The following is a 20,100-nucleotide window of genomic DNA, read 5'->3' on the forward strand; positions in this document are numbered from 1 at the left end:
AGCATAAGCTCTGCCTATACAGGATGTAAAACCATGAGATTTAGGTAAGACTCAGAATTCCAGAATCCCAGGGCGGGTCAGGTTGGAAGGAACCTCAGTGGGTCACCTGATCCCACCTCCCTGCTCCAGCAGGTTCATCCCAGAGCACATGGATTGTGTCCAGATGGCTCTGGAATATATCCAGTGAGGAGATTCCACAACTTTTCTGGACGATCTGTTCCAGTGTTTGGTCACTAACCAGGGAAGTTCTTCCTCATGCTCATGAACTTCCTGGGCATCAGTTCCTGCCTGTTCCTCTTGTCCTATTCCTCACCAGCAGGGAACAGACCCTGGTCCATACTCTGAGCCCTTCCTGCAGACACTGAAAATATCTGAAAGAATACTAAATAAAAAGTGTCTGAGATACCAAAGTACCTAAACATAAAACACCCAAAATACTGCTGAAACGGCAGTGAACCATTTGTTTATCCACTATCACCATCAATTCATGGTTGTTCTGAGGCCAGAAAACAGAACCAGTGACACCTCCCTGTCCAGCCAGGAATTTTTTTAGCTGGTAAAATCATTTTAGTATCTAAATGTCATCACCCCAGTTCTGGAGAGCCTGGTGAAGGATGCAGGAGCCCATTGGCACTGAGGGTTTGGTGTCTGTCCTAAAAAGCCCACAGGGAGTTCCTCCAGCAGAGCAGTGTCCCAAAGAACGTGTCTGACATTTCCCCCTAGGTCTGGAAGGGCTGGGGATGACACAAAAGTGGACGCCGTGTGCAGCTGCAAGGACAATGCCAGCCTGGCCAGGTTTGACAGAGAAAAGCTTTACCAGGAGCTGAGCACCATGACCAACAATGTCACCAGACTGGGCCACTACAGCCTGGAGAGGAACAGCTTGTATGTTGATGGTAAGCATCCATCGGGATAACAAGATTTTGGGATCTCCTGGAGATCACTCTTCATCCCTGGAGCCTGAGCACTGAGGAACCCTTCGGTTTGTTGGTTTTCTCTGAGCTTTGGCACAATGACCACATCAATCCAACATGATATTGCCATGCTGGCAGCATTTCCATCCCTTAAATCACACAAATTCCTGGAGAATTTCATTGTTACGTTCTATGATCTAAGCAGGGATGCACTTATATTGCTTTTATGATATGGACAGATCTAAAAATAAATTCACTCTACCCTTTTTATTTAGGTTTCCCCCTCACAGACACAGCTGCCACCAGAAAGCCTGTCTTAACTGAAATGGCAGCCAAATTTGGCTACAGACTGAGCTTCAGAATAGTTAATGTAAACCTCACCAACCCTGACTCCCAGTCTCCAGAATACAGAGCAGCAGTGGAAAGCATCACCAACAAGGTAAGCAGGTACTTGAGAATGTGTCTGGTCAGTCTTTGAAGCAACTGCCAAAGATTTATGTCAGAGTTTAAAAAAATAATTAAAAATCAACATTTGGGAACAAACATTCCAGGAATCTGAAAGATGAGACTGGCCTTTGATTCACTTTTGGTTTTGCTAAGTTGTACCTGGTGGGTGTCACCCGTGCCCATGGCAGGGGGCTGGGACTGGAGGATCTTTAAGGTCCTTTCCAAACCAAACCATTCCATGATTCCACGTGGTCTTAAGAAATTCTCTCCAGCCAAAGACATGGACTGCAAAATGCCAGAGCTGATCTGCTAAATGAAGACACCCTCAGCATTTCACTCCCACCTCCAGAAGTGCATCCAAGGCCAATCCCTGCTGGGCAAATCTCTGGTCAGCACATCCATAATTCACTCCTAGAATCCAATGCTTTCTCTTCAGCACCAATCCAACTTATCAACCTCATAAGGCCCTGATTGGGTGGGTTTTGCCCTCTTTGAGCTGTGGGTCTGTGAGGTTGGGCTGTCACTCAGGACACTGCTCTCCCACACCGGCGTCCTGCTCGGATAAGGCAGGAATGTTTGCCAGGCTGGAAGTCAGAGCCCACCACCAGAAGGTGCCAATTCCAAAGGAAAACCCAACTGCCATGAAATCCAACCAGCAAAAAATAACCCCAGTGTTTCTCCAGAGCTCAGGTCCCTCCTGCTGCCCTAAAGCATCCCCATAGTGCCCAAACTCATTAATATTTAATGGAACATTTTCATTTCAGATGAATCACTTGTACCGTCAGAGCGACCTGCGGGACCAGTTCCTGACCTGCAACATCACTGGGCTGAGGTTTGGGATAAAATCTGATTTTGGTTAAAGATTGTCACCCCCTGGCACTGTTTCGCCATGGCCAAGTGCCACTGGCCCCTTTGGGATTCCTCCCCTCCATTCTCCTGTTGGAAATTGATGCCCTAAAGAGGCGTTTCCAGGCTTCCCAGAATTTGTCAGTTTGAATTTTTTTTGGACTAGGGTTTCTCAGTCAGGGTTTCTGTAAGGCACACTCAGGTCTCTGAGTACCCCAGGAATTACTGATTCCCTCCTTTTACTGGGAACTGGTGATCCTGTGACTCCCACACTCCTCTCAACTTGAACTCCACGAGTTTTACAAGTGAGCTGCAGTGTCCTCCTCAGGATGGAGTGAGGCTTGGACAAGGGACCCTCCCACAGGGCAAAAGCTTTAAAAAACCTAAAAGTGCTCCTCTTTCCTGGCATTCATGCAATATGACCTAAATTTGTCCAGAGAGGAGGTAAAATTTTAATTCCTGTTCTTATCCAAAGGAAAAGCCCCAACCAGCCCATTCCACACCATTATTCCACCACGTTACTTTAACCCTCACAACAGCAGGAACCCTTCAGGAAACTTTTTCCCACATGGAGCTTCCTGCCCACCCTGTTTATCTCCAAACCTCTGTCCCTCTGCCCACAGGCCTGGATCCATAGTGGTCGACTGCCTGTGCTTCTTCCAGCCCGACCCCAACATCAACAGAGCCGTGGTTGAAAGGACTTTCCAGGACAGGACCTCCAGCACCAGCGGGCAGTGGCTGGGGAGCAGCTACAGACTGCAGGAATTCTCAGTGGACAGTATGTGGATCAAATCCCTGCCCAGAGAACTCACTTTGCCATGGCACACTCAGAATTTCCCAAATTCTGCTCTGTCAGAGCAGAAATAAATGTATTATTAAGTTGAATCACTGGACTCTGATTCGGGCCATTCAGACATTCAGTCCTTTGGTCCTCGATGGCTTAAGGGGTTATTCAGTATTAAGATGTTATTCAATATTGAGGTGTTATTCAAAATTGAATTGCTATTCAAAATTAGGTGTTATTCAACATTAAAGAATCAGAAAATGAAGTGGGAACTGCTTGCCACAAATTCAACCATCTAGAGCCAAACAGCGTTTCAGCTTTTTTCCCCAATGTGCGGCATCCCAAAGAAATGAATGGCCTGGTACCTTGGGAATTTCCTGTCAGACCCCAGTGCAACTCAAGTTCTGCCAATCTAAGACCTCAAGGCTGCAGCTCAGTGCTGCTTGGTAGGAAAGCCTCAGTTTCTCTCTGCTAGAATTTAATTTTCCTCTCCACTTCCAGCTTTGGAACTCTCAGTTGAGGCAGCAACTCACAAGACACCCCTCAAGTCTGACAAAAAACCCTTTGGATTAAATTTCCGAATCTCCAACCTTCCCTACTCGCCAGAACTGCGGGACTCCAGCTCCAGAATGTACCAAGAGAACAAAGAGAAGATTGAGAAAGAGGTGAAATGAGCAGCAACAGCTTGAGCTCCCTGTCCAAAGGATGTGTTAAATTAACTCAGCCTTCCTCAACTGTTTTGTTTCTCCCCCTCAGCTCGAGGTATTCAGGAGCAGCCACCTGAAGGACCGATTTGTTGGCTGCACTGTGGAGAGCTTTGGGTACGTCCAGTGCTTTTTCCAAATCCCAAAAGAGCAGTTCAGGAAGACATTCAGGGTGTCCACACCTCCCTGCCAACCTCTGTGCCCCCACTGACACACGGGAGTCACTTCACTCACCCTCAGTCAGTTTTGCCTTCACTACAGAAGGTTTCTGCCCAAACAGAGCTGGTTTTGTTTCGGTGCTGGCAGAGCTGTTTCCATGCATGAACAATCCCAGGGTAAAGCAAACACCTCCATTCTTTCATTTAACATATTCAAATAAGCTCAAATTGCACCGACACACAGCAGGAAAACCAGCAACAGAACTGACCAACCTGAGGACAAAATCCGCCTGGGTGAGGCTCCTGCAACTCCTCTCTGGTGGAACAAAGCAGCAGAGTTGATTTAACTTTTAGACATAAAGCTGATCTAACTCCTAGAAATAGAGTTGATTTTCCTCTTATAGCTGATTTACCTCTTAAAAATGCCTTGCTGGGGATTATATCAGTGGATGGATTTCCCAAGGCTGAAGGAGTTCCTGTCTCACCCAGAACAAGCTGCTAGAAGTGATCCCATCCCAATAAAACATCGCTGGGACATCTGCAAACACAAGACTCCAAATCCTTCTCCCTGCTCTACTCAGCTCCCCTTCACTTTCTCTCCTCTCTGCCTGTCACCCTCCAGGCCTGTCCACGGCAAAGGACACACAGAGGTTGCCTCCATCTGCGAGTTCACCCCGGATCCCCTCTCGGGGACTTTACAAGAGCAGGAGGTGTTTGAGGAGCTGAAACTCCTGACCCAGGGCTTCACCAGGCTGGGCCCCAGCCACGAGCTGGAGGAGCAGAGTCTGGTGGTGGAAGGTGAGAGAATTTGAAGAATTCTTCTTATTTTTGTTTTAATCAGAGTTCCATTCCTCATCTGTCCCACTCCTCATTTCCAGGTTACTCTCCACTCAAGATAGATGAACCTGAGTCCAAAAGACCTGGTAGGTGCTTTTTTGGGAAGGACTGACCCAACAGCCACTGAATGCTTGAGCTCTAATAAATACTTGAACCTTAATAAATATTTGAGCTGTAATTAATTAGCATCAGATATCTTGGAATGAGACTAAACCCATGGAAAAGACCAAAATCCCAGGGCTCTTGGTAGCAAACAGCAGGTGCCACCAGCCCGAGGGAAATGGAATTGAGGGACAGGCAAAAGCAGTGCAATTTGGGGAGCTGTTTTAAAACTCTGGCACCAATAAATTTTGATAATTGCAGTATTTCTAAAAAAAGACCAGACCAGATATGGCTCAGCTTAGGTACAACCTCAGAACTGACAGCAAACAGGAGAGAGAAAAAAAATACCCTGAACTGTGGCTTTCTCAGGCACCACAAACACTCTGGTAAAACAACTCCAGCTTTGCTGACACCCTGAGCCCTGTCCCCAAGAGAGTCCAGAAGCAGCTAAGACAGAACTTTGTCACTCTGAACATCCCAGAATTTTGTCACTCTGAACATCCCTGGAATCAGCTGGGGGGGCTCTGCTGCTCCCTGCAGTGGCATTTAAGGCTGTGGATCCTTGGAGCCTCACTCCATTTTCCCAGATTTCTGTAATTTGCCCTGACCCACAGAGTGTTCAGCACTTCTGAACTTTGCCAGGATGAGATTTCCCTCTCATAATCCCACAGGGATGAGTCCCTAAACCTGATGTGCCCTTTTCTTTTTCCCTTTGCAGGGCTTCAGTTCTGGGCCATCATCCTCATCTGCCTTTTCACCCTGCTGGGCTTCGTCCTCCTCGTCTTGTTGTGCTTCCTGGTGAGTGTCTCCTTTGCTGTCCCACCTGTCCCTTGACTCCTGCAGAGCCACAGGAGGGACATTCAGACACATTCCCCGGGATCCCAGTGCCTGGTAACAGCCAAACCCACCCCAAATCCTTCAGTCCCTGCCAGTTTCTAAGCATGGGGGAGCAGAAGACGGGGAAGGGAATTTAGAGTCAGCTGAGCAGATTTCTAGGCAAGGAAGCAGGATCTTCCTTCTAGAAAAGCAGCAGGATCGTGGCTGGCACTGAGTTTTTGCAGGGTGAAAAACACAGACCCAACGAGCAGGAATTAGGGAATCCAGAGGTGGAATTAGGGAACCCCCTGCAGCATTTCCTAAACCTCTTCCCTGTCCAAATACCTGCAGGATGAGCACGTTCCAGGTGAGGCAGTGCCAAAGACAACATTTTTAACAGCCTGTGAGAACCACATGGAGCATTTTGTAGTCAGTGCTCTTAACCTACAGACGGCAGCAGCCTGGCAGGGCTGCAGATCCTTGGAAAAGGCAGAGTAGATCCTTGGAAAAGGCAGAGCTGATCCTCTTCCCACCTCTGGTGGTGTTTTGATGGGGAACAACATCTAAAAAGCACTGGTTGAAAAGTTTGCTTTGCACCAGCTGAGGAGAAGAGAAATCTACAGAGAGCAGGGAGGTTCAGGAGTCAAAATTACAGCCAGTGGGATTTAGGAGAGGAAACTCCTCAGCTGTAGAGCTGCCTCACAGCTTTAGGCAAACATTTATTCCCCAAATCCCTCCTTTCCCACCTGGCAACGTGATCTGGGGGCATGTAATGACAGGCAGAGCACGGATTCAATTTTTTTGCCATTAATTTTGTTCTTTTCCCATTAATTTTGTTCTTTTCCCCATTGATTTTGGTTTTTTCCCCACTAATTTTGCTCTCTTTCCACCAGGTGCTCTCCTGCCTGAGGAGAAAGTCCCACCTGTACCAGGTGCAGCAGGGCCTGTACAAGCTGCACTTCCCCAGCCTGAGCACAGGGAAGGTTCACTGACACCTCAGCTTGGTCTTCCCAGACCTGTTCGTCCACTGATGAAGGAAAAATAGCTCTAAAAACTAGAAAAATACTCCTTTTAATAAATTATTTCAGCATTTTCTCTCTCCCTGAGATAAATCTTTGCAGTATTGCCATGATTCTTCTCATACTCCAGGAAACTGCCAACAGTGCAAGTGCTGAGGAAAATATTTTTCTAAAGCACAGCAGTGTTTTGTAGAAATAGAATTTTTATATAAATATTACACAACCAGAGGAAAATAAAAACTACCAGGAGGTGCAGTTTGCAAGGCCCTTCAGTGTTAATGTCAGTTTTCTGAAAAAGGCTTGAAATTATACTAATTTAGAGATTTTTGGGGACTGACTGTTGTAGACTTAGAAATCCCACCTAGATTTTAGCTTTTTTACCACTGAGCTTTAAAAATTTAAGTACCTTAAATTAATTCAACTATTTCATCTATTTATAATTACAATATTGTGATGTAAAGAGACATTGTTGAATCTGAGTGGAACACAGCCAGGCTGTGTTTTTTTGAGATTGCTGCTGATTTCAGTTCAATAAATGCCACGTTTTACTTCCATGAAGTTGTGTTTCCTCTGTCTCAGCATTTTTGTCATCCCAAATGAGAAACTCTGCAGAAATCCTGGAGGTTTTGCTCATCAGCTCCCATCCCACAGCTCAGGATCTGTTTTCAGAGCTCAGCCCCTTTCCCTGCCCCTCTCACCCAGCCAGAATTGCCCCAAAACTCCCATTTTGTGGCACAATTTCCTGCCGAGCACAAGACTCGGGGCTGTTTCTCTGTAATTATTTGATCCTGTCATTAAATGGACTCTCTGAAAGTGAAAGCATTCGATCAGAATTAACAAAGCCACGATTAGTCATTAATCCTTCCACTGCAGGCGATGTTTCCACGCAACCAGAGTGGGTTTTGCTTTCAAAGCCAAGCTCCTCCAGGGCAGGTCTGACCAGTTCGCCCCCAGCTCAGTTTCCTGCAGAGGATTAGGATTTGTTTGCTTGCTCAAACAAAGGGCTTGAAGCACCAATTATGTCAGCAAACATCGATTAAAAGCTCTCAGAGCTCTTGCAAAACACCTCCGAGGTGTCCCTGTCACCCTGAGTGTCCTGAGCGCGGCTGCCGCCCTGTGACAGGGACGTTGGGAGTGGGAAGGAATTCCCAGCTCCCGTGGGCAGGAAAGCTGTGGCAGAGCAGGGCTGAGCCCAGACACCAGAATCATAAAATCCTGGAATATCCTGAGATGGAAAGGATCCCACGGGGATCATCAGTGCAGCCCCTGGCCCTGCATAGACACCCCAACAACCCCACCCTGGGCATCCCTGAGAGCGCTGTCCAAACGCTCCTGCAGCTCTGGCAGCCTCGGGGCCGGGCCCATTCCCTGGGGAGCCTGGGCAGTGCCCAGCAGCCTCGGGGGGAAGAACCTTTCCCTGAGATCCATCCCGACCCTGACACAGCTTTGTGCCATCAGAGCAGAGCTCCTGCCTTGGCCGCCCTGGGAAAAGCCCTGGATCTTCAGCTGACTGTCCCTGCTGTGCCTCAGTTTCCTTCCCCCTGGTTCCCCTCTCCCCTGGGGAGTCTCTCACTCCCAAAACGCCACGAAGTGAAGCCAACGGCAGAGACGAGAAGCTGGCACACACCGGGAGAGGAAGGTGCTGGGTTTTAGACCCGTTTCCTGGATATTCTGGCATTTCCTTTTCCCACCATGGCCCCAGGGGAAGAGCAGCCTCTCACACCAGCAGCCACATCACCTCTGCCCGGGGTTTGGAGAGAAGACACCCAGCACACTCTCCAAGGCAGAGCTGGCACCGCTGGCCTGTCCAGCCCGGGGACCAAAGGAATGTAAAAAACCCAGCAGTTTCCCAGGGAAGCTCCAGGAGCACTCCAGGCCCGGGACAAACTGGGAGCACGGGGCACATTTCTCACAGAAAGGCACAAGTAGCTGATCTAACACAGAAAAACCTCATGCAGCTCTGCCTGAGCTGTTTCTGGGGATCCAAAACGCCAAGGAAACCTTCCCAGCACCACTTGAGACCCCACTTCCCGAAGGAATTGTTCCTTTCTGCAGGAACAGCTGCAGAGCATCCCCCTGTGCCCAGCACAGCACCAGCACTCACTGCCAGCCCAGGACGTGCCAGGTACCACCAACCCCACCCAGCTTTGCCATCCTGGGCAGGGGGCAAACCCCAGCCCTGCCAGGGGTCCCCCACAGCCGAGCCCCAAACCAGAGCCAAAATTAAAGCTGAAAAACAACGAGAAAGGAGCACCGAGACAGCTGCAAGGGGAGGGAGCAGCAGCTTGCAGGGAGAAAGGGCTCAAGGGTGCTCTGGGGGTGGTTGGTGCCCATGAGCCTCAATCCAGGGCTGCTCTCCAAGGAATGGGAGGCCCCACATCCCACGGGGCTCCTGAGCATCCCCTGTGCTGTGTCAGGATAAGCTTCGTGCTGGGCTTGGAGCTCAAGGCTGCAGGGCTGGGCCAGCTCAGCACCGACCAGGGCAGGGCTCAGCCTCTGCCCTGGGCAGGGGTTGGGCTGGGGAAGGGCAGAGCGAGAGGGTGAAGCAGCTCAGGAATCCGCCCCCAGCTCCTGCTGCAGCCCCTCCCTGCAGCCCCCGTGCTGTGTCACGATGAGCTTCGTGCTGGGGTCGGACACCCACCCGTGTTTGCTGTGGAGCTGCTGCTCCCAAAAAGCCTGCCCAGCTCAGCACCAGCCAGGGGGCTCAGCCTCTGCCCTGGGCAGGGATTGGGCTGGGGAAGGGCAGAGTGAGAGGGTGAAGAAGTTCAGGAACCTGTCCCCAGCTCCTGCTGCAGCTCCTCCCTGCGCCCCTGCACAGCCTTTGCCTCCCTCTGCCTTTCCTGTCCCCTTCCCCTGCAGCTGCACCAGGGCAGCTCCTCAGCGTTCCCGGCCTTGTGTTTGTCCCCACGGCACCCAGCTGAGTCCCTGCTGCCACCAGAGGGTGAAGGGGCCTCTGGCAGCACCGATCCCACCCTGCCCCAGCACCTGCCTGGCACTGCCAGGGAACTGCTGTCGGGTCACAGCCACTTTGTCAGTCTCTCCTGAGCACTGCAAACCAGCCTGAGCTGCACAGATGAGATTCAGCTGCTCCTCATCCTTCTCCCCAGCAGTTCCTATTCCACTTGGCTCTCACAGATGGAAAAATGCTTTGGAAGCAGCTGTCAGAAATCTCTTTGTGCAGCAAGGCCGCCCTGCAGGGAGTCACACTGAGACACCTCTGCCACCTCCTGCTCTCAGCATCAACCCAGCACTGCTTCCTGCGGTCAGAATTCCATCCTGTCCCACCTTTCATGGAGAGAACAGGGGCAACCTGACCTGATTGTCCAGAGCAGCATCCAGACTTCCCACCCCACCACCCACAGTGAGGGAACCCAGCCCTCGCTGGGATTTACGGCTCCACAGGCGAGGGCTCATCCTCCCTGCTCATCCCCCTCAGTCCTTCCTCTAATTAGTGAATTAATCTAATTGCATCTCATCAGCCTTTCTCCACTGGGAACCTCATCCTGGGGCGGCCAGGAGATCTCCACCACACCCAGCCAGGAATTTCATTTGTGAACTGGTTGTTTTAGCTGCAAATGCTAAATGTTGTCGGTGCAATCACTGAATTCACGGGCACAGTTTGGTGTCACTTGCAGGGCTTAGTGCCACCTGCATGTCTTGGTGCCACCCGCAGGGTTTGGTGTCCCCTGCAGGGTTTGGTGTCCCCTTCAGGGTTTAGTGTCACCCACAGGGTTTGGTGCCACCCTCAGGGTTTGGTGTCCCCTGCAGGATCCGGTGTCCCCTGCAGGGTTTGGTGCCACCCTCAGGGCTTGGTGTCACCTCCACGATGCTAAACAGCCCAAGGGACACCTACCTGTGCTCACCAGGGCAGCTCAGCGATGCCAATCCCCCAGCAAGGTGACACCTGTGGCTCAGGGCAGGGGCACTCGGTGGCAGCTGGTGGTCAGCGCAGCCTCCGGACAGTGTCCGGCAGGATCTCACAGGACGTGCTGCTCCCTGCAGGGAGTGGGTCCCCTCTGGGGCAGGGCACAGGCGGCTGCAGAGACCCCCCCCAACACGGGGTTGCCGGGGCTGGGGTTCCACTGGCCCCACACGGCCCCGCTGATGTCACAGGGCCCTCGGGCACAACTAACATTCCATTCCCAGAGCTGCCCAGGAGGCAGGAAAGGCTGTGCCAGGAGCCGGGCACTGCAGGGGATGGGGGGGGGGGGGGGGGGGGGGCGTGGGATGGGGCAGGGCTGCCACAGGGACACTGCAGGGGAGCAGAGGGGAGGCTCAGGAATGCGGGAGGGATGCAGGAGGAGGTGTCAGGGATGCTGGAGGCCTCCTGCAGGACACTTTCCCAGGATTTCTGACCAGCAAAGAGAACCTGAGTCTCAAATGGACTCCAAGTGGTCACTCCAACAGCCCTGAAACTTTCCAGAGAAAATCAGCTCGCCCCTCCCTGGAAACCCAGCCCCAAATCGGGGCTGCTGAGGAAGGAGCAGCCCCTGGGACCCCCCAGAGCCACAGGGCTGTCCCTGTCCTGAGCTGTGGCACTGTGTGCCCATGGGTGTCACCTCTGCTGGGGGTGGCATTGCTGAGCCCCAGCCTTGCAAGAACCCAGATTATTCGAAATCTAAATCACTTCAATCTTCCACTGCCTGATTCCATCGCCTCAGGGTGGGCAGAGCATCGATATTTGCCCCTAAACCCAGCTCAGCTTCTGAACTTTGGCAGCAAAGGCTGAACAGCAGCGCCCTGCAAGGGGCACCTGCGCTTGGATTGAGAGTCAGAAATTAAATAATCAGAAATAAGAAATGGTACAAAATAAAAACAACCCCCAGAGTGTTTACAGGAGGCCAATCCCCATCTCCCAGGTGACGTCCAAGCTGTGGGGATGTGGTCAGTGAGGTGCTGTGACAGGTCCCACCTCAGCCCCTCCCCAGGGCGGCCACACTCAACATCCTCAGCATCCTCTGAGCACCACCAGCATCCTCCAACCACTGTGGCTGAGCGGTGGCACTGTGTCCCCGTGGTTGTCACCTCTGCTGGGAGTGGCATCACTGAGCCCCAGCATTGCAAGAAACAACACCAAAAATCCCCAAATCAGACCATGAAACCCCTCAGGACCCTTGAGCACCATTGGCTTTCCCACCCCACTCCTGCCCAAAGCAGAGGATCCCAGGGAGCATCCTGGGGGTGCTAAACCTGCACAGGACACAGAGCGGGGAAAATCCCATCCTTGGGGCTGCAGGTGCCTCCCCCCTCCCTGTCCCTGTCCCTTCCCCTTCCCCTTCCCCTTCCCCTGTCCCTGTCCCTGTCCCTGTCCCTGTCCCTTCCCCTTCCCCTGTCCCTTCCCCTTCCCCTGTCCCTGTCCCTGTCCCTTCCCTGTCCCTGTCCCTGTCCCTGTCCCTTTCCCTTCCCCTGTCCCTTCCCCCTGTCCCTGCCCCTGTCCCTGTCCCTGTCCCTGTCCCTTCCCCTTCCCTGCCCCTGTCCCTGTCCCTTCCCCTGTCCCTTCCCCTTCCCCTGTCCCTTCCCCTGTCCCTGTCCCTGTCCCTTCCCCTTCCCCTGTCCCTTCCCCTTCCCCTGTCCCTGTCCCTGTCCCTTCCCCTGTCCCTGCCCCTGTCCCTGCCCCTGTCCTGTCCCTGTCCCTTCCCCTTCCCCTGTCCCTGTCCCTGTCCCTGCCCCTGCCCCTGTCCCTTCCCCTGTCCCTGCCCCTGTCCCAGTCCTGTCCCTGTCCCTGTCCCAGTCCCTGTCCCTGTCCCTTCTCCTGTCCCTGTCCCAGTCCCTGCCCCTGTCCCACCCTTCCCAGCCCCTCTCACCGGTGGCACAGCCTCGCTGCAGGGCAGGCCCTCGCTGCTCCCTGGCACTCCAACCCCGTCCTGTGGCCACCCGGAGCCCAGAGCCCCAAAGTGGCCCTGCCAAGGCCATCCTGGGGCCGGGGACATCCCGCTGCTGCCTCTGCCCCAGCTGGCCCTGCCAGGGCCCGGCTGAGCAGCAGGGCCACCAGTGCTGGCCCTGGAGACAGGGGCTGTGCCCGGGGGGGACACGGAGCCCTCCAGCCCTCGGGTGCTGCCCCGGCCAGCCCTGGCTGGGTCCCCTTTGGGGCAGGGCAGAGGTGCCCGGAGGGACCCCCCCAACACCGGGGTTGCCACGGCAGGGCTTCCACGGTCCCCACCCTGACCCAGGTGATGTCACAGCGCCCTTGGGGACATCCCCCCAATCCCACTGGATTCCATGGGGAATTCCAACCCCACGGAATGTGTTCCCTGCCCCGGGAATTGTGCTGCCCCCCAGCCCTGCAGGGACACCGGGATGGGGCTCCCCAATCCCGGGCTCAGGCCCAGCCTGGAGCAGGGACTCCCCCCCAATCCCTGCCCTGCCCCAGTGGCCCCAGGACCACGCAGGCTCTGGGGTCACCCTGGCAGCCGCCACAACCTCTCCCAGAGCACGGGAAGCATTCCCAGAGCTGGCCCAGGAGCCAGGAAAGGCCCTGCCAGGAGCTGGCACTGCAGGAATGTGGGAGGGCCGTGGGATGAGGCAGGGCTGTGACAGGGACACTGCAGGGGAGCGCAGGGAGGCTCAGGGATGCGGGAGGGATGCAGGAGGGAGGCCAGAGGGGTGCGGGGAGGCGGTGTGAGGGATGCCGGAGGCATCTTGCAGGACACTTTCCCATGGATTCCTGAGCAGCAGAGTGTGTTTCGTTCTCAAATGGACTCCACGTGGTCACTTCATTTCCCCTGAAACTCCCAGGGAAAACCAGTTCACCTGTCCTTACAAAGCCAGCCCCAAATCTGAGCTCTCTGCAGGAAGGAGCAGCTCCTGGGATCCCCCAGAGCCACTCCCAGCCCCACACAACCCCTGGCTGCTGCCTGCCCAGGGCTGTGCCCGGGGCTGAGCTGTGGCACCGTGTCCCACAGAGCATAGCCCCGTGTCCTGTGGAGCAAAGAGCTGCAATTTATTTCCTGTGAGCTGCGAGAGAGCCACGGGGGGGGGGGGGGGGGGGGGGGGGGGGGCAGGCACACCTCGGGGTGTTACTGTGCATCCCTGCTATCAGCTGAGCCATCACACCTTTGCTCGTCAGGCTGTTCCTTTTTCTGGTAAAGGCTGATCACGGTCAGGGCTCTCCTTGTGCCCGGTCATCCTGCAGTGACCACAGCCCTGAGCGGGCACTGCTGCAGCCACAGCACAGCTGGCACAGCTGCAGCCCCGAAAATCCCCTTTTTCCTCCTTCTGCTGCTGCAGCAGCTCCTTTCCAGGCCGATTCCGTGGGGATGGAGGCAGGAGCAGGGAGCTCCTCCCTGCCCTCTCCATCCCCACGAGCAGGCAGCGCCCTCAGAGCAGCTCCTCTGCCCACTCGGCCACATCCCCTGCGGGTGCCTGGGCACTGCCACCGCTGCAGGTGATCAAACAGCTCACCAGCCCTTTATCTTCCCTTTCCCGTGGAGGACGATGGCTCCTCTGAGAATTTGGGAACAGACTTCACGGTGCCAGCGGCTGCCCGGGGGCTTTTGGGGACGGTGTGAATTAAAGCAGAGTCAGAGCCCTCGCTGACCTCTGTGCCCTGTCCCCTGTGCTCTGCACCAGCACCGGGGCAGCCTCCTGTGCTAAAACCTGCACGGAAACACCCACCTGGTGCTCTGGGTCCCTGTACACCAATGGGTGGCACTGTGCGGATGGGGATGTGGGGACATTGGCACAGCCCAGCAGGGTGCCAGGGGCTGGGGACATTGGCATGCCCAGCAGGGTGCCAGGGACTGGGGACATTGGCACAGCCCAGCAGAGTGCCAGGGGCTGGGGACATTGGCACAGCCCAGCAGGATACCAGGGACTGGGGACATTGGCATGCCCAGCAGGGTGCCAGGGACTGGGGACATTGGCACAGCCCAGCAGGATACCAGGGGCTGGGGACATTGGCATGCCCAGCAGGATGCCAGGGACTGGGGACATTGGCACAGCCCAGCAGGGTGCCAGGGGCTGGGGACATTGGCACAGCCCAGCAGGATACCAGGGGCTGGGGACATTGGCATGCCCAGCAGGGTGCCAGGGACTGGGGACATTGGCATGCCCAGCAGGATGCCAGGGGCTGGGGACATTGGCATGCCCAGCAGGGTGCCAGGGACTGGGGACATTGGCACAGCCCCAGCAGGATACCAGGGACTGGGGACATTGGCATGCCCAGCAGGGTGCCAGGGACTGGTGCTCAGGTTCCAGTCAGGGGCAGCAGCACCTTTTCCCAAAAGGACTGGTCCGGCTCCGAGCTGATGGCAGCTCCAGGTCGTTCCCCGAGCCCTTTTCGGTGACAAAAAGCAAACCCACCCTGAACGAGTCCCTGCAGCATCTCCCGGCTCAGAGCCTGCAGGGCCCAGGGACTCTCCGTGCTCAGAGCCTTCACTCCTCGCTCACAGCAGCGCTGGGTGTGTTTTAGTAGGATGCAAACCCTCCCCCCCCCCCATCCATCCGTGATGGGAGGGAGCGGGAAGAAAGGCATGGTGTGATTTTTGAGGTTACTCAAAACACCTGAGGTAATTCAGCGAAAGTCTTTTTCTGCTGTGATGCCTCTCTCCGGGCCAGGTCGTTGTTGCTGTATTAGAGAAAGGCAGCTCGTGTGGGAGGTGTGAATTAATGTTACCGCACTGGGAGGTGGTGACGAGCGGAGATCTCACAATGATGCACATCAGGCTCCCTCCTCAACAGGGCTGCGAGCGAGGGCAGTGGAAAAAAAGGAACATAATTGATCTTTTAAGAAAAGCCCAAACCAAAGAGCTGCGAGACGCCGGCGTCAGCAGATGCTATTTCAGAGCAGACACTCACCTCCTCTCTCCCGGTGCAAGTGTTAACCTTTAAAGGCAGCCTTTCACTCCCTTCCCTTTCACTCACGTATTTTTTTCCTCACCCTGTTCCCCACTTGCCAAAATCGCTCGAGTTTCCCCATCGAGAGCCCGTGGCTGTCGTGTGCCGGGAGCGGCTCCATCCACACCCCATCCCTGTGCTGCCACGGGCTCTTCCAGCAGCAAAATCTTCCGTGGCACCCAGGACTCGGACATCGGCCTGTCGTGTGCCGGGAGCGGCTCCATCCACACCCCATCCCTGTGCTGCCACGGGCTCTTCCAGCAGCAAAATCTTCCGTGGCACCCAGGACTCGGACATCGGCCTCATTTCTTGTCATTCCTGAGCGAGTCCTCCCGGAGGTGTGGCCGGAGCTGGAGCTCCCCAGCGCTGGTGCCGAGGGGAGCCGGCCAGGAGCAGCTCTGATCTCTGGGGTGAGCAGGGACAGGAGCCCAGGGAACGGCTGGAGCTGGGTCAGGGCTGGGCATGGAGCTCAGGGAAAGGTTCTTCCCCCCGAGGCTGCTGGGCACTGCCCAGGCTCCCCAGGGAATGGGCCGCGCCCCGAGGCTGCCAGAGCTGCAGGAGCGTTTGGACAGCGCTCTCAGGGATGCCCAGGCTGGGGTTGTTGGGGTGTCTGGGCAGGGCCAGGGGCTGGATCAATGATCCCCGTGGGATGCAACTCAGGATATTCTGGGATTCTGTGGATTATTTTTAACACTCCTGGCATCCCATCTTCCCCAGTCTGCACTTCCCAGTGTTTCCAGTTCAGGTTCTGGGCGCTGGGCGGAGGCAGCCTCTGGAGAACAAGGGCTCTGTGCCCCACAGGCTGTCACAGCTCCTCCCACGCAGGCTCCAGCACCAGCTGGGGATGGCCACTGCGAGCCCCTTGTCCCAATTTTCCCACCCCCTCAGAGCGTCCCTGGTCAGGGAAATGAAAGTTCCTTTGCACATCCTGTGCCCAACCTGCAGCAATTCAGGAGAAGCGGGATGAGGCTGAGCCTCCTCCTGCACCCGGCAGCTCCCCGGAGCCGGGGAGGCTCCAACGAGGGGCTGAGCCCCGGGGGAGAAAACCAGGAGGATCCCTGGCATATGTAAGGGAATTATTCCTTCCCCGAGGGAGGACGGTGCAAACCCCCCCGGGCAGGGAGGAATCTCTGTGCTGTTCCTCATCCTCCCACTCCCACTCTCGGGGCACCCAGCTCCCTGTTTATTTGGAATAAGAGGATTTAGTGCTCAAATTGCCTTTTAATGCTGAAGCTGCAGCCTTTCGCTTCAAAGGCATTAGGAACAAAAATGGGGTTTTTTTTCTGATGAAAGTGAGCCTGACTCACTGAGAGTTCTCAGCTGCTGCTTTAGGGCCAAGTGCCTCGGAAAATGACGAGAGGGAAGCTGCTCTGAGAGGCTCAGCTCTCAGCACTTGTCACCAAATGTCCCCAAAGACTCCCTGTCCCACCCAATAGAGCAATGCCCAGCTCTTTAGGATTTGGGTCAAAATGGATTATTAGAAATTAAATAATTTCAATCTTCCACTGCCTGATTCCATCGCCTCAGGGTGGGCAGAGCATCGATATTTGCCCCCTAAACCCAGCTCAGCTTCTGAACTTTGGCAGCAAAGGCTGAACAGCAGCGCCCTGCAAGGGGCACCTGGGCTTGGATTGAGAGTCAGAAATTAAATAATCAGAAATAAGAAATGGTACAAAATAAAAACAACCCCCAGAGTGTTTACAGGAGGCCAATCCCCATCTCCCAGGTGACGTCCAAGCTGTGGGGATGTGGTCAGTGAGGTGCTGTGACAGGTCCCCACCTCAGCCCCTCCCCAGGGCGGCCACACTCAACATCCTCAGCATCCTCTGAGCACCACCAGCATCCTCCAACCACTCAGAAAACAACACCTTTTAACAGAAATCTCCCAAATTCTGCCCACTTTGGTAGGGAGAGTCCTCGTTCCCACAGTGAGGAGCTCAGGAGCTTCAGCCCTGTGGTTGTGCTGCTCCCAGAATGAATCAGCGAGTGACAAACATGTGGTCACCAGGACTCTGGGGCTCTTTTTTCTGTTCCTGTGAAGTTGTGCAGAATTTCAGGCTCAAACACAAATCCCCCACTTCTCTTCCACACTGAAATTTCAAATTTCACGGTTGTGCTCCCCAAAAAGGATTATTTTGCCCCTGTTTCTTCAAGGCATGGCATAAACGGTGCAACAGCGTTTCCATTCCCTCCCGGATTTTGTGTTTTGCTCTGGATTTTGTGCTTTGCTCTTCCCTTTTTCTCCTCATTTTCAAGCTTTTTTTTTTGCCCACAACTCTCAAACACTGAGGAATTCAGGAAGGTCCTTTATGCCACGGGGAAAATGCTGAAGCGAGGAGGAAAATTGCCTTTCAATTCAAACTTTCTCATTTTGTCTAATTTGGGGGACCAGGTCAGACTGGGGATGAGTCCTGGCGCCCCTCAGCTGTGTCTCCCATGGATGCATTTCCATTTCTTCTGAGGAGACAGCAGGAATTAGGGAATTAAATAAAACCATGCCAGCCAGCTCCAAACATGTCCTAGAAAAGTTATTCATCCTGAACAAAAAAACAGGAAAAAACCCCTTTTTTTTCCCAAGTAAATTCCAATAAAGAGATTCCACCCCTCCCCCTTTCATTTTGGTCACAGAAATAAGAAGCAAAAGTGCAACTTAAAATCTAAACCTTTGGCATTCTGTGGGGTGGAGGAGGGAAATGCTGACCAGAAGAAAAGCAGGATCAGATCATGCCTCCTTCACCTGCCAGGAGGAAAAAGGAATTCCCTGAGCAGCTGTAATTGCTGAGGAGCAGGAAAACTGCCCGGGAAGGATTTTCCTGCCCTTCAGCTGGGGAGCAAAGAGAGCAGAGGCAGCACATCTGGAGCTGGGGGTGACCAGGAGGCCACATCTGGATGGCTGCACTGACATCCTGTGGCTGCATTCCGGAGGAAATCCGGGGGGGATCAATAAAAGCCGTAATTTTTTTCCTCTGATCTCTTGCAGAGGAGGAACCTCCGTCAGCCGAGCAGCGACTTTGTGTCACCAGAAAATATTCAGAGTTTCTGACTTGGGAACCAAACAGAGGTGGCAGAGCAGAGGGAGGCTCAGGGCATGCCAAGCATGGGAAGGGACAAAGCTGGAGCTCAAATTCCTGACCAGCAGAGCCTCCTCTCCGGGCTTTGGTGGCTGTGGGGGAACACGGTGGGGTCTCTCCTGCTCAGAGACACAACAAACTCCTCACCACTGCTTCACCTGCAAGGAGAAATCTTGCCCTCTGCCTGGGCAGCACTTCCCTCTCTCCTGGGGTGCAGAGAATCCAGCTGGACCTCCAAAAAGCTGGGCTTTGTTAGGTCAGAGCTGCACTTGCACAGAGAAAAGACAGAAGGGACCTTAAAGATCATCCAGCTCCAACCCCCCTGCCTCAGGGACAACCCAGTGTTGTCCCCCACACCTTTGTGACCCTTCCAGCTGTGCTCCAGATGTGTGGTGGGTGTTGATCTCTGCAGGCAGCAGGGCTGAGCCAGCCCCGGAGCTCTGGGTCTGTGCAAAAGGAGGGAAAAACCAGCAGGAAAAGCAGGCAATTCCCAGGTTTAAACACAGTAAACCAAGGATTCTGGGGGGATTCTACCCAGAAAAGTGACATTCAGGGTTCTAGGTAGACTTGGTTCACATTTGACTCCAAGCCATCAATAAGGGAGGGAGTTTGGGCAGGAAAAAAAAGCAGAAATAAAGACCACACAACCCTGAGTGGTGTCTGGGGAGTTCAGCACAGCTTGGCCACAGCCTCCTGCAAAACAGAGAGGGGGAAAGTCAGGGAAAAACCCACTCCTGAGCAGGGCACCGGGGCTGTGTCCACCCCAGAGAGCCAGGGCTGCACCAGGCCTGAGGAGAAATTGGGATGGAGACACTTGGGCCACCCTTGTGCGAGGTTTGGGGCCCAAGGCTGAGCTGGGAGCAGTTTGAAGCTGTTCCTTTGCCCCACCCAGCCCGAACACCTCCCAGCTGCAAAGATTTTTAATACCTGAAAAGAACAAAAATCAGAACCAGGCCAGCTTGATTCACCCCGGAGCACTGCTCTTTGAACAGTTTTGAGGTCAGGGAGTTGCCAAAGCTCCCCTGCTCCCTCTGATGTTTTCACACTCGCCAGGTCTGAGTAAGGCTGTGAGAAATGAGATCTTGTGGTCTTCAGGAGAACTGAGACCACAAACCTGGCCTGGGATGAACAACTCGGTGTGGCCACACCTCGGCAGCTGCATTCTGAGCGACTCCTGGAGAAATCTTTCAGTTTCTCTTTGTTTTCTGCACAGCGACAGGAATTTGAAAGATGTGAGAAGAGAAAGATCGAAGCTGGAAGGCAGCTCCATAAATCTGAGTGCCCTGCACCCAAAACATCCCCAACAATCCCTTCATCCCAACACCCTGCTGAGAATTGCTGCACATGGACAAGGATTTTAGGGGGGAGTGAGGAATTTTGGGAGCAACTCCCAGTGTTTTGCACCAAATTGCAAAATCTGCTTTGTCCTTTTGCAAGCCAAAGGATGGAGCTGCAGTTGAGGGGACCCAGGAAGCTGAGGGTCACTCCAGGGGATGGTCAGTGGGTGTCTCCAGACCATTTCTCCAGCTCTGTCCCAGCCTGACCCTGCTGTGGAAGGATGGATGGA

At 54.2% G+C, this 20,100-nt stretch overlaps 1 protein-coding gene across 1 annotated transcript; it reads left to right on the top strand.

The window, feature by feature from the left end:
- Positions 1-163: 163 nt before the first annotated feature.
- On the top strand, positions 164-7,139 carry LOC125317665 (mucin-16-like). Its single transcript, XM_048287549.1, has 11 exons — positions 164-183; positions 724-896; positions 1,190-1,353; positions 2,126-2,193; positions 2,831-2,985; positions 3,493-3,656; positions 3,748-3,812; positions 4,476-4,651; positions 4,732-4,776; positions 5,511-5,590; positions 6,502-7,139. Exons 1-11 carry the CDS (start codon positions 164-166, stop codon positions 6,598-6,600), a joined length of 1,209 nt encoding a protein of 402 aa, XP_048143506.1. The 3' UTR covers positions 6,601-7,139.
- The last annotated feature ends 12,961 nt before the right edge of the window (positions 7,140-20,100 follow it).

Source organism: Corvus hawaiiensis, chromosome 28 (assembly GCF_020740725.1).
Source record: "Corvus hawaiiensis isolate bCorHaw1 chromosome 28, bCorHaw1.pri.cur, whole genome shotgun sequence".
NCBI classification, from domain to species: Eukaryota; Metazoa; Chordata; class Aves; order Passeriformes; family Corvidae; genus Corvus; species Corvus hawaiiensis.

Bases quoted from the DNA above. Each gene is read 5' to 3' on its own strand.
- LOC125317665 (XM_048287549.1), top strand. From the start codon at position 164: ATGGCTCTGGAATATATCCA. The intron at 184-723 runs GTGAGGAGATTC...ATTTCCCCCTAG, and splicing joins ATGGCTCTGGAATATATCCA to GTCTGGAAGGGCTGGGGATG. The intron at 4,777-5,510 runs GTAGGTGCTTTT...TTCCCTTTGCAG, and splicing joins ACCTGAGTCCAAAAGACCTG to GGCTTCAGTTCTGGGCCATC.